General features: G+C 38.8%; 1 protein-coding gene across 1 annotated transcript; it reads left to right on the top strand.

Moving 5' to 3' along the window:
• The first annotated feature begins 4,994 nt into the window (after positions 1-4,994).
• On the top strand, positions 4,995-6,017 carry LOC150090295 (uncharacterized). The gene has a single exon (XM_090390248.1). It carries the CDS (start codon positions 4,995-4,997, stop codon positions 6,015-6,017), a length of 1,023 nt encoding a protein of 340 aa, XP_090246374.1.
• The last annotated feature ends 7,825 nt before the right edge of the window (positions 6,018-13,842 follow it).

Below are 13,842 nucleotides of genomic sequence, written 5' to 3'. Positions count from 1 at the left end.
CTGAAATACCTAAATCATTAATTTTCCAAAGGACCCAAGTCCTGTAAGCAGGAACATTGAATATAGATTTGTTTGAAACCAACTTGGCAAAACCTTCCCAAGCTGTTTGATGCTTGGAAGAAACTTTTTGTTTATTAAACCTTTGGTACAGTTGTTCCATCTGTTTTGCCACCGATCAATAAGAAGAGTACACAATCGTTTCCTCTCCTCATTATAACTATCGTCACAACGACGTCCTCTGCATCTAAAAAACTTGGTTTTCCCTTTCGCTCTGGGCGTTACTTTTCTTCCAAACAGCTGTCACACTGTACAAATCGCAAATCCGCTCTACCATGGAATATTGTTCCCACATCTGGGACGGTGACCCCAAAACCTCCCTCAGGCTTCTTGATTCCATTCAGAAGAGGGTAGTTACATTAATTAATGACTCCTCTCTAACAGAGACTTTCCACTCTCTGTCTCATAGAGGTTCTGTTTCTGCTGCATGCGTTTCGTACAGAAACTTCCATGGGCACTGTTCTTCTGAATTGGCTTCTGTAATTCCCGCTCTCTCTTTCAAAACAGTCCGAACACGTGCCGCCACCAGCCAACATCCATTTGCTGTCCAACTTCAAATTCACTTTTGATCTTCCTCATTTATTCATTCAACTGCCGTTTTCTGGAACAACCTTCCTTCATACGTATTTCCTGAAAATTACAGTCTACAGAAGTTCAAGTCCAATGTCAACAAATATCTTCTTTCGTCTTCTCTATCTCCAACCCAAGCACGGTACTAAGCACTATAGGTTCTAATACCTCTAGATTTTGGGGTTTACATAAAAAAAAGAAAAAAGGAATTTAAAATGACGCATTAACTTCCACGCATTAACTGAAAATATTCTCCTTACATTTGCCTTGTTACACGGCCAATCATACCAACAAATTTGCGAATCTTCTCAGCGATGTAGTTGATGTCTGAGACAAAGCTTAACTATCTATCAATAAAACTAGGGTTTCCGTAGCCCAGTGTTCAGGAGCGGGAGTGCAGTAGCACACGCTCCTTGAGTAGACCCATTTGCCTTCATGTCACTCATCAAAGTATCTAAAATCATACCTACACTTTCTTTCCACGTTCAAGAAGTACCATCACTTGCCTGAATTGAACATGTGATCTATCCCGCTGGGTGTTTAATTTTTCTAATACATAATTAGCAAATTAAGCTCCAAGGGTCACTGTTTCCACATATCCTTAAAAGTTCCTTCCACGCATTAAATTTTTCTTTTGCAATCAGACGCGTGTATCTTCGTCTCTGTCGTTGATATTCATTCCTGAAATGCATTTGATCATCTTCACCGCGGCGTTACTTCTTGGGTATATCTTCCTAGCTTTATTGGGGTCCTTGCTTAGCTTTGGAGTCCACCTCTTAACAGTCATACGTTTAGTTTAACAACGTCTCATTGCAATTTATTTTGTGTATGTAAACATTTGTAAGATTTTAAGTGTTGCAGACTTCTCAAGACGCAGACAATCCATTGGCTGCTGTTGTGGCATTGGTATGAATAGCCATCACATTACAATCGCCTGATTAAAAACCCAATACAGATTTTATGGACTCATCTAGAACGTGAACTTAATATTAGCCAAGACACTGTTATAAAAGTAATCGTCAGAATGCCACGCTGTGTAAGGCACTGATAAAATCTTGTTCAGGATATTTTGATGAAAAATTAAATTAGTATAGTTTTTAATGTTAATTATTTCAATATTTTCAGCTGTAAAATTTTCAACGCTTAATCAAAAAATCTTAAAATACTTTGTAGTGTGTTATTTATTACTATTAACCCTTAGACGGTCATAGCTAATTTCAAAAAAAATAATAAAAACTAAAAAAAAGAAAACTGTTGTCATACTCTGTGATTCCACCGTTATTGAGGTGGGAGTGTATCTTTGCAAGATGCAGAGCTTGAGAGCACGATTGTGGAGAAACGTACTCACGAGTGGTTGTTCCTTATTTCTAAAATTACGAAATTTTAAAAATAAACTATCCCCAGAAGTGCACATTAATACAGAAAGTGATGCCAGTCAGACATAGGATAAATAATAAATTTAGAACAGTACCTGCTCAGTATCTATGTCCTTCTAATTATTAGTAGTTGCAAATGATGCAGGGAAGCAAGCTTATACAACGTCAGCCAAAAAACTACCCACTCATATGTTCATCCCTGCTAATTTGTCTAATTCCTCCGTGTATTTATTCAAAGTAACCACATCCACATCAGCAGATGGTAGTTGTGTTCCAATAATCAATTTCTCTGTTGCTGAAAGCAAATTTCCTCACATCGATCCTTCAGCCATCCTTTTTCAGATTTTGCCCCCTCGTCTGTGTAATCTGAGAAACAACAATGATGCCATCAGAATTTACCTTGTTCAATCCATTCAAAACTTTATCCAAGTCTCCTCTCAGATTCGTTGTTTCCAAGCACTGCAATTTACCTTTTCGTGTTCTTCACCTAATATGGTGCCTCTTTTCTCCATCCATTCCAGCAGATCTATATCCTTTCTAAAATGAGGCTTCCAGACCTGTTGCAGTACTCAAGATATGGCTTACTAATGCTTTATACAAAGAGATAATCAGCTCCTAATCCTTGCTGCAAAAACTTACTGTATATCATTGACAAAACCCCTTGAGCTGTCCTAGCAGCCTGCCTGCACTGCTCAAAGAACTTCGTGTCGGAGTGTAAATTTACCTCTAGGTCTCTTTCTCTCTCCATCACCTTAAGGGTTGTACCCCCAGTTAATACTTTATTCTGGGACTGCTGGTCCTCAACGAATTACGTCTCAGCACCTTTGCCTAATTATTCTAAATTTCTTTGCAGTAGCATTTTTTGATTCCTGTCTTTAACCACCCGACCAACCTTCGTATCATCTGAAAACTTAGACATTAAGCCTGATATTCCTACATCAATATCGTTAATAAATATTAAACGCAGTAAGGGACGCAACACTCAACCTTAAGGTTAATAACATTAGTCCAAAAAGAGCAATGCCATTTGGTAACCATTCTCTGTATTCTTCCACTCAACCATCCCTTTATTCATAGCAATAGCCTATCAGATTGGTAAAAGAAGATCGTCCCTTATTTTTCAAAATCATTTAGAACTAATGGTGTGTAGAATATTATTAAGAAAAGATTTCCAAAAGCTACACCAATTAGATGAAATTGCTCCTCCCTCCTAGTTAATAAAGCGAAGGAAAATCGTGCTTCATTAATTTACTTTTTGAAGACATAATTGAAACCATGAAAAGTGGGATGAAATATCCATCGACTCTGCTATCGGATTCAACCATGAATTTAATGATCCTGGTTTCGTATGTCTCTTGAAAAGTGGTGCAATATTTTCATTCATTCATGTTTTATTTAACATTCTACAAAAAAAATGAATTCATATATTTATGCATCGTTTATATTTTTAAAAATAAAAATAAATATTTTTAAAAACGAATGCATAGTAACCATAAAAAGTATATGAATTCTTTAAATTGAAAGAATAAAATTCAAAACGATACTGTGCTATGCTATAGCATGACCGACATAAATATTCACAGCAAGCTACTGGTATGGAGTATGTACCGTTGGTACTGACCAGCTTTGCCCATTCCTTTAGAAAGTCGTGTTACCTCCAGTGAATATCTTTATGTCGTATTGGATCAATTTTCACTCAGAAATTCTTTATTTCACGAAGATTGTGATGGATTCTTTCGATATGACATCGCAATTGTCCACGGTTGTATCTGAGTGGTTCGATGAACCTTCTTAACAGTTCCAACATCCACCCTGGCTGCCCAATTCTCCAGGTTTCAATTGAGAATGTCTGCGTTTGTTGGAAAGGGCTACAGTACCACATAATACGGCAGCTGAAAATTATTTTGATGGAAGAATGATGAAATCTGGAGCTACACTCCTTCAGACATTTGGTGGAATCCATTCCACGTGTGCGGGCTATAATTCGGAAGCGTTTGTTCAATATCTAATACGACAACTCCTACTAGACTTTGAAGAATCGTTTCCAATTTTTAGGAGAGTGAGTGTAAAGATTTCGGGTTTGTTTTTATACTTCACCTACGCAAAGAACTGATTCAAGTACACCTACTTGCACATTTAATAAACGAGATGATTATTTTTCTATAAGCATAATACTAGGGGGAAGAACATTCTAGACTTGATCATCATATACGAACCAGATGACATCATACTGCTCATGTCAATTCCCTTCTACTTCAGAGATGACCTATGAGGTTTACTGTTTCATTGAACCTTTTAACCATTCGGTAAAAATAACGTGGTGATATTAGATAAATGAAATTAAATCCACCGATCAGTGAGTTGGTATTCTTTTAAATTGTATACCATCACTTAAACAAGGGAGTCTGGTATACATTTTAAAAGAATGAAATACGCCTAGTCAGCTGTTTCAATGATTAATGACTTCTTATTCGTCAGCAGACGGTGAGAAAACAATATTTGTCTTTAAGTTGAACATTGGCCCAAGTCTTAAGGCCAGAGGGAACAGGATGGTCCACGTGATCAAATATCTAACGCAATCAACCAACACCCTGTAATTCTCCTAATCTCATCCTCAATAATCATACTGATCTCGAGGTTGTTTTTGATCCTAAGCTCTGCTTCAGCAACCACATGGACAAGCTGCTCACCCATTCAGCTCGTCATAAATGGATTGCCACATCCATCGGTGTCAAATTTACTTGCATTACTTACCACCTTAAGAAATTTAGAAGGGGTCATATCACATCGAGGAAAACTTTCCTGATTATCTGCATACGAAAACCATTTTGAACATACAGGGAAAATTCAAACAACAGTTCTTAATTCATCCTATGCAACTTGGACATTGTTGACAAACTGAAAAATGAATTTTAACAATGGAATATATGTAAAGAATGAACTTAAATAAATGTCATACAGGAGTAAGGGATTTTAATTAGGCCTTTAAATATGGATCGGCTATCATGTTGCAGTATATCATCCACAAATTTAAAAGAAGCAATTCTCACAGCTGTGGATACCCTTCTAAATTCTCCCGAAGATGACGAACAATCGCTTAAACAAAACATCCGAACTATCGTAGATTTATACAACAGATGGAAGTGTGAAATGCGTATCGAATTTGATGATCCCGAATTTGAAACTCTGATATACACTGCTGCTAAAGTGTGTTTCTGGAAGAATGTTAGCGACGTGACCCTCGCCAAGGACGTCTTGATGTGTTTGTATCATTGCGATCGCTTTCTGGGACTTCGTGATCAAGAGCTGATTTATCCCGATCAGATCCACCATTTGTGGTCATGGACTGGAAGAGACGTACCCAGCAAACGAGCAGTCCAGGAGTCCCCCGTGTTCTATTTCCATCGTGCTTCCAATGCAAGTAGACTGGTGTTTGGCTTCGATGACAGATTTATTGACACGATCTGTTATCGGATGTCCAATTTATTCTTGAACACCATCGATATGTGCAAACCCGATCTGATGCTTTTGTTGCTCAGACTTGGATGCGACTTCAATCTAAAGACGTTCTGGGGATGTCCGTATACTTTACAAAGTGTCGTATGTTACTTCGTTTTGAAATGCTTGAGGAGGCTGATACTTGGAGAAATCACACATCCCGAAGAGGAAGAGAGAAAACACGCTCATGCAATGGCCAGGTGTGTCCAGTTCCTTATTCGTGTTGTCCCTCAACTTAGTGTCGGAACTTTACAAAGTGTCATCAATAACCAATTTCTTTACTCCTGGATAAGCGAAAGACCACTCTGGGATTTTTCTGCAGTGACTATTCTCGAAAGGACTGCTATTTGGACTCCTTTGCTGAAACAACGGTGTCTAAATCCATCCAAGTTAGCTCATCTCTGTAAATGTTCCATAAGGCGTGTCCTGCACGACAACTGGCAGCTTCCTGATGGCATCCAGCGACTTCCTCTTCCTCTGAGAATTCGCAGGTACGTCGATCTTTTAGAAGACTGAGCGTTGTGAGTTTAACGCCCATTAAAGTGAGGATCCAGCAGAGATCAACAAACCAGGAAATTGAGTAGCTGATTTTATTTCTAAATTTAATTTCCGTACACATTTTCTTGTTCTTAACTGCTGCCCTAATAAAATACTTAAATTATAGATATGCTGTCCAATTGTGGTTAATGGCGATGATTTTTTCTTTCACTCTGGAAACAGCTGCCTTCCTTTTGCAATCTATTTCACAAAAGATGCCACTAAGAGAATTATAGCAAAAAAGACTTCTTTATTTAAATGTTTTTAAAATTCTAAAATAGAAGAAACTAGCAAACTCATTTTGTTAGTTTGATTAGTGATCGTAAAAATGTTCTTTTACCCGATTCATGATTTTGAATGTTAACAAAAGAGTCGTTATAATCCATAAAATATAAGTATTTATATAAAATTATATAACAAATTAATAATTCAATAAATGTAGCTAGAAAATATTTTAAAATAAGAAAATAAAACAAAATTATTTGTTTTTTTAAATGAAATTTTTACAATGAAAAATCAGTAAAAAGCATCGCAGATATCACACCTCTGTGGAATTTCTCTGGAGTGATTCGATGGTACTGCTCATCGAAAACATCATGGAGAGTTGTTAAAACTCTTTTAATGAATTTACTTTGTATACCGATTGCATGAAACGCCAAGCGCGCCCTGGTGTCATTTTTCATGGCGTATTTTGCACCTTTCGTTTCTGCATGGTAGAGACACTGTCTATTCAAAACATCATTTCTGGCAGATTCATAGTTTGCCACCAACAGGTCACTAATTTGAAAGCTTATCATGAGTTTTGTATTAATAATTGACCAGTGAACATCTGTAAGCTTTCTTATTAACAAATATTAAATTGTTTACATGGCAAGCTAGCTCCTAAATTGAGAAATAAAGTGTTATTTTAATGGAACAAAGTATCAACGACACAAACCACTTAGCCAATGGCCGGGTGAGACGTACGTAAGTAACTTAATGAGTTTTTCTCGTGCAGTTGGCACCCTTGATCCCAGCAAGCATTGCGACAGTACAGCATTAAAAGGCGATAGTGCAGGATCGAGGAATATGCGTGTTGTAGCTGTGGGATACGAAATCTCCAGTGACTGAAAGAGACGTTTTCGATTGGAATTACATAAAGGTCCATTCACCTACGGAACAGCCAATGAGGCATTGGTTGAAACTGTTTATAAACCGGCAGTGTGCTGCACCAGAAAGGAGCAGGTAGGCTTAGTATATCTGCAGATAAAGTTTCGGAAATTTTGTTTCCATGCAAACGTTATGAACTTCACAAGTTACCTAGATTTGCTCGAATTGTATACAGCATCTGAGCTGAAAGATAAGCACCCACATGAGCAAGATGTACCACTATGTACCTCCTCAGTTCTACCACATGTCAGCATGATGGGGTACAACCACACTGGAGTTTGCATGTGCCCAATTTTCTCAATTAAAAAAAAACTGGTCCTTGAGAATGTCACAGACATTCTCTCAGATATGCCAGTCAAGCTGTACTAGCTACCTGGGTATCTAAAACGCTGACGGAATTGATATTCGGGTGACATTCAAGTCAAGTAGACCCAATTTCGGCGTAGTCCAGACGATCTGTGACTGCAAAATCCTCTGCTTGCACCTTCACGATGGTGGGACTGTTAGTAATCCTGAGTATAACCTCCATGCACAAGCGCACTGTGGGTGATCACCCAGGTATGAACCAACGTAAGCAGGGGTCGAGGTGTGGCGCCCACACCACATGGAGGAATGTAGCCCCTCTGTGTTACCAGGCAGTACTGGGTGGTGGATGACTCTCATCAACCGTTGCAATACCACCACTTTGCTTATTGGAGGCTTGAAGTGGTAGAACACATGTTTAGTCTCCAGAGCTAAGTTCCGGTCAACCCTTCCCTATCTCTTCCATCATGCAGTATGATTGATGACTTTTGAGGTTATGATGAACGTCATGGCGAGATCCAATATTCCTTACATTTCGATGGTACAGCTCTAAAACGGTGTTCGCAGGCCGGCCGCTAGTTAGTACACCGGACCGAACCTATTGGTAACTCTCTAGGAAGCTTCCGGATCAGCTAGTGTATAATCTTGCTACCTCTACTCTGCCAGATAGTGACTGGAGGGAGTCCGAGTAGTGTGAATGCGGGGAGCATTGTCGAGGCCACGTTATGTCAAGGATCCGGGTATATTCTTACCACATGTACGCCATATCCAAAAATTTCATTACTTCATACAGCATGTCCCACCCATTTTTCTTACTATTGAATACATCATGAATTGTCAAACTAATAGAGCAAGCTTATCTGCGAAAAGATCTAAACCTCCCAAGGACTTCCTAATTAATTTCACAAATATACGTGGTCTCAATTCTAATCTCAACGATGTCCATTTCCACTTGCAGTCTGTCTGCCAAACCCCATGTACTTTTTCTGACAGAATCTCAGTTATCGGTTGATTCAATTACTGCTCATCTCAGATGGCCAAATTATTCCTGTATGATTCCTTTCGCCTCAAAGGTGGTACTTGTGCATATGTCCGTTCTGATATTCCCTGTCAGAGACTTGTAATTTGGAATCTCCTCTCTTTGATCTTCTCTGGCTTAAAATCTTTCTACCTCATTCTGTGAAAATCATCTGTTGTCTCTACCGTTCTCTCAACTCCACTAATCACTTGAGTTCTTTGACTTCCTCTCTTTGCAACTTGACTTCCTCCAGTCCAACTTTCTAACGGTGAGGTAATTTTCCTGGGTGAATTTAATTTTCACAACTCCAGCTGGCTTCCGTTTTCTAGTCACACCGACCCAGCTGGTCGAGATCCTGAGGCTTTCTCAATTTCTAATGACCTTGCACAGATTATTCATTTATCTACAAGAATACCGGACAATCCTAATCATACAGCCAACACGCTTGATCTTTTTCTCACAAACAATCCTTCTAAGTACACGGTCGAAGTGAGTGGTCCTTTAGGCACCTCAGATCACAACTTGGTGATTGTCTCTTCTCCAATGGAACCTTTATCTCATGTCTATTCCCTACCTCGTGTTGTTTGGCATTACAAGAATGCAAAATGGGATGACCTGCGAGATTTCTTTTCTTCTTTTCCTTGGTCGGATTACTGTTTCAAAACTTCTGATGTCAACGTTTGCTCAGATCGTGTCAGTGAAATTATTCTTGCAGGAATGGAATCCTTTATCCAACACTCCACTTTAAAATCTCGTCCTTTATCTAAACCTTGGTTTTCCTATAAATGTGTTAAGGCTGTTCAATAGAAGAATGTTACATATCATAATTGGCTTGTTTCCAATTCTTCAATTTCATTTTCTGCCTACAGCAAAGCTCGCAGCAATTGTAAATCAGTTATTAATCAGTCCAAACTAGAGTTTGAACAGGCTAAGAGTAGAAAACTTGCTTCTTGCTTGAATAGTAGCCGAACATTCTGGTCTCTTGCCGAAGCTATTGGCCACAACTTTTGCCCATCTCTGCTCCCACCTCTGTCCAAACCAGATGGTTCTGTTGTCACTTTAGCCAAGGATAAAGCTGACCTGCTAGCATCCCATTTTCCATCCAGCTCATGTATTAATGACCTTAGTAAAATACCTCCCACCATTCCAAAAATGCTCCATTCAATGCCTCCTGTGGTCTTCCGTCAAAAGGATGTCAGAAGGATTTTGATGAATCTTGATGCTAAGAAAGATCCAGGTCCCGTTGGTATTTCTCCACTTGTTCTCAAAACCTGTGCTCCTGAACTTACTCCTATTCTTTGCCGCCTTTTTTCACTTTCTTATTCCAAAGGTGTTTTTCCTTCTGTTTGGAAATTTGCTGATAAATCCAACCAGTTCCTAAAAAGGGTGACAAGTCCCTCCCATCCAATTATCATCCCATTGCAATTACCTCTACTCTTTCTACAGTAATGGAGAAATCAATTAACCGCCAACTCTTAAACTACCTAGAAACCTTCCGTCTGATCAACGATCGCCAGTATGGATTCCGTCAGTGTCGATTCACTGGTGATAATCTGGCTTATGTTACCCATTTATGGACTAATTCAATGGAAAGGTTCGGTGAAACACAAGTAGTTGCTCTTGACATCTCAAAGGCTTTTGATCATTTTTGTCATAAAGGTCTTCTAAACAAGCTTCCATCTTATGGTTTGCCAACTGTTTTTAGTAATTGGTTATCCAGTTTTCTCTCTGATCGCTCACTGAGGGCGATGGTAGATGGCTCTCTGTCTTCTAACTTCTCCACTAATGCCGGTGTCCCCCAAGGTTCGGTTCTTTCCCCCACTCTTTTCCTCTTGTATATTAATGACCTTCTTCCGTTGACTGGAAATCCTATCCATAGTTTTGCCGATGATAGCACATTGCATTCAACTTTCCATTTTGAGACACCTTGTCCAGCTCAATCAGCTTCAACTTCTCGAATATCCGCTACCAATTCCTTAAATGCCGATGTTCAGGTAATTTTCTAGTGGGGCAAAGACAACTTAGTTGATTTCAACCCTTCTAAAACTCAGTCTTGTCTTATATCTCTTTGCTCTGATGCTTATCTTTGGTGACACATTTTATTTTTTAAATTTTAAACGTTTAAAATTGAAATAATTTCAAACTTTAAAACCTTTCGGTATCTTCTAAGTGATATAAGAGAAATGTGATTCTAAAATTGTAGGGTAGATGGCAGCACCGGTCTATTTGAATTTCCAATTCTGTTTTCATAAACCATCTTGATCCACTTTCATTGGATTAAGCCACTCCCATATTCCTAAAACTACATTTTAAAGAAAATCTCTCGCTCTTCTACAACGTCCTTTTGGTTGATATCCCTTGATAGAATGCCACAACCATAAATTATGGTTGTGGCATTCTAACAAGAATTTAAAGAAATTTAAGAAATATTTCAATTCCAAAACAACATTTTGGAATTCAAAAGTACATCAAGGGTGTCAAGACTAATACTCAATATTTCTAAGAGATACAAGCTAAAGGTTATAATGATTTATGCACCAGCATCGTGCCATGATGATGAATAGGTTGAAGAAATGTACACCGAAATTGAGTCTTCTAGATAACAGAAAACTCACTACACTACCGTTATGGGGGACTTCAATGCTAAGGTTGGAAAAAGACAAAACAGCGCAGAAAGGGGAACTATAGGAAATTTTGGAATTGGTGAAAGAAATAAAAGAGGTGAAAGACTTGTGGAATTTGCAGAATCTCAAGGACTGTCAGTAATGAACACTTTTTTCAAGAAAAGGGTGAACAGAAAGTGGACATGGAAGAGTCCAAATGGATTAACAACTAATGAAATCGACTTCATCCTCACTAACAGAAGATATATTGTGAATGATGTTACCGTCCTGAATAAGGTAAATGTTGGAAGTGATCACAGAATGGTAAGATGTACACTTGATATAGATGTAGGAAAGGAAAGGAAAAAACTGATTCGAGTAAACAATACAAAGGTCTTTGAGATAACAGAAGAGGAGAAAAAGCAGTATGTACTGGAACTTAAGAAGACGTTTGAGCTTCTGCAGACTGCTCAGGACCAAGATATCGACGAGGAATATTACAACTTTCTGAAAGTGATAAAGCCCAAGAAACCTACAGGGAAAAAGAAATCCAAAGAAGAAAAAATTAGTCAAGAAACACTTGTCATGATGAACCAAAGACGACAAATGAGGAGCAAGAAAAACACTGACAGGGAGAAAATTGAGTATACTGAGTTATGCAAAGCCATTAGAAAGAGACTCAGAGAGGACATAAGAAGATTTAACACAAGAAAAGTAGAACAAGCATTAAGGGAAAACAAAGGATTTAAATCAGCAGCCATGAGCAGTAATACAGAAAGACAAATGATACTGAAACTGAAGAATAGCGATGGTGTACTTATAAACAGCAGAGAAGGCATAATTCAAATAGCAGAAGACTACTATAGAGAATTATACAAGGAGCGAGGGAATGATACCAGCAGTGGGGAAGATGGATTGCAAAATAGCTCCTGATGAGGTAGAACATGCATTGAAGAAAATGAAGAATCGGAAAGCCCCGGGAGAAGATGAAGTTACTGTACAGTTGTTAAAATTGGGAAGACAAGACATGACACAAAAACTGGCAAGGCTCTTCACAAAGTGCATTAGAAAAGGTGTGACGCCTAAGCAGTGGAATAATGCAATCATAGTTTTGCTGCATAAGAAAGGAGATAAATCAGAAATTGGAAATTATAGACCAATTAGCTGGTTATCCGACATGTAAAAGTTGCTCACAAGGGTCATTACTAACTTGATGTCATTACTAACCGAAAGAGCAACCGGCTTTAGGACAGGATTCTCAACTACGGATCACCTTCACGTAATATCACAACTAATGGAGAAAGCAAATGAACATAAAACACCATTATGCCTAGCATTTGTGGATTATGAAAAGGCATTTGACTCCATACAGCATAAGGCAATGTTTCGGGCACTGGAAAGACAAGGCATAGATACTCCATATATTATGATTTTGAAGAAAATATATGAGAGTGCTACATCCTTTATTAGACTAGACAAAGACAGTAGGAAATTTAAAATCGAGAAAGGAGTTCGACAAGGAGACACAATATCTCCGAAGCTGTTTACTGCTGCCCTTGAGGAAGCTTTCAGAAGATTAGACTGGTCGCAGAAAGGAGTCAATGCGAACGGAGAGTACCTCAACCGTTTACGATTTGCAGATGACATTGTGATCATAAGCCACAAACCCAAAGAATTAGAGGAAAATCTTAATCAGTTATGCACAGTTAGTAAGGATTTTGGACTCAAGATGAATATGGCTAAAACAAAAGTAATGATGAACAAGTATGCCACGGAAAGGGAAATAATGATTGAAGGAGCAGTAATTGAAAAGGTGGAGTCATACTTATCTGGGACAAGTTATTAGCTGTAATAATGATAAATGGCTGGAAGTCAAGAGAAGAACAAATTTTGGATGGAGAAGCATTCAGGAAATATAGTCACGTACTGAAGAGCAATATCCCAGTTTGTCTGAAACGTAAAATAATGAACCAGTGTAATGAACCGGTGTAACTCCCCACCATGACTTATGGAAGTGAAACTTGGGCACTCACCAAAAGAATGGAAGAGAAGCTAAGAACTATATAGCAAGGAATGGAAGGAATTATATTGGGAATCAGACTGTTAGATAAGAAGAGAAACACATGGATTAGGCAGGAAACTCAAGTAAAGGACATTCTTATCAAAACTAAACAACTAAAATGGTCTTGGGCAGGACATATAGCTCGAAGACATGATGACAGATGGACAAAGAAAATAACAGAATGGTACCCAAGAGGAGCTAGAAGAAAACCTGGAAGACAAAGGCGGAGATGGACAGATGAAATTCATGAGTTTGTGGGTAGTAAATTGATGACCATTGCACAAAACAGAAGGAACTGGAAAGTTGCTGGAGAGGCCTTCATCCTGCAGTGGATTGAAAATGGCTGATGATGATGATTTTCAATACAGTGACAAACAGGGAACCGGCATGTTTCTTTTTCCACTGGTTGCTAAGTGTTGGTTGCTAAGGGCGCTTGATGCGAAGCTGACAGACCGGATTTGGGCACGCGCACACATTTATCGACGTACGAAACACCGCTTACCGCTGTGTGCGTGTGTGTGTGTGCACTTTAGAGGGGTTATTCTATTCGCCGACTCCAGGCCGACATGGATTTTGGCAAATGTTGCTGGCCGAACATTAAGCCTAACTGTTACCGGCCCTTGATGCCGTATTTGAGCCGCATCCGAGCTCCTCTCGTTCTGCTCAAAT

This window comes from Mastigoproctus giganteus, chromosome 2 (assembly GCF_048544385.1).
Source record: "Mastigoproctus giganteus isolate SK-2022 chromosome 2, ASM4854438v1, whole genome shotgun sequence".
Taxonomy (NCBI): Eukaryota; Metazoa; Arthropoda; class Arachnida; order Uropygi; family Thelyphonidae; genus Mastigoproctus; species Mastigoproctus giganteus.
Note: the sequence above shows the minus strand (reverse complement) of the source record. Positions and strands in the feature narration are given on the sequence as shown.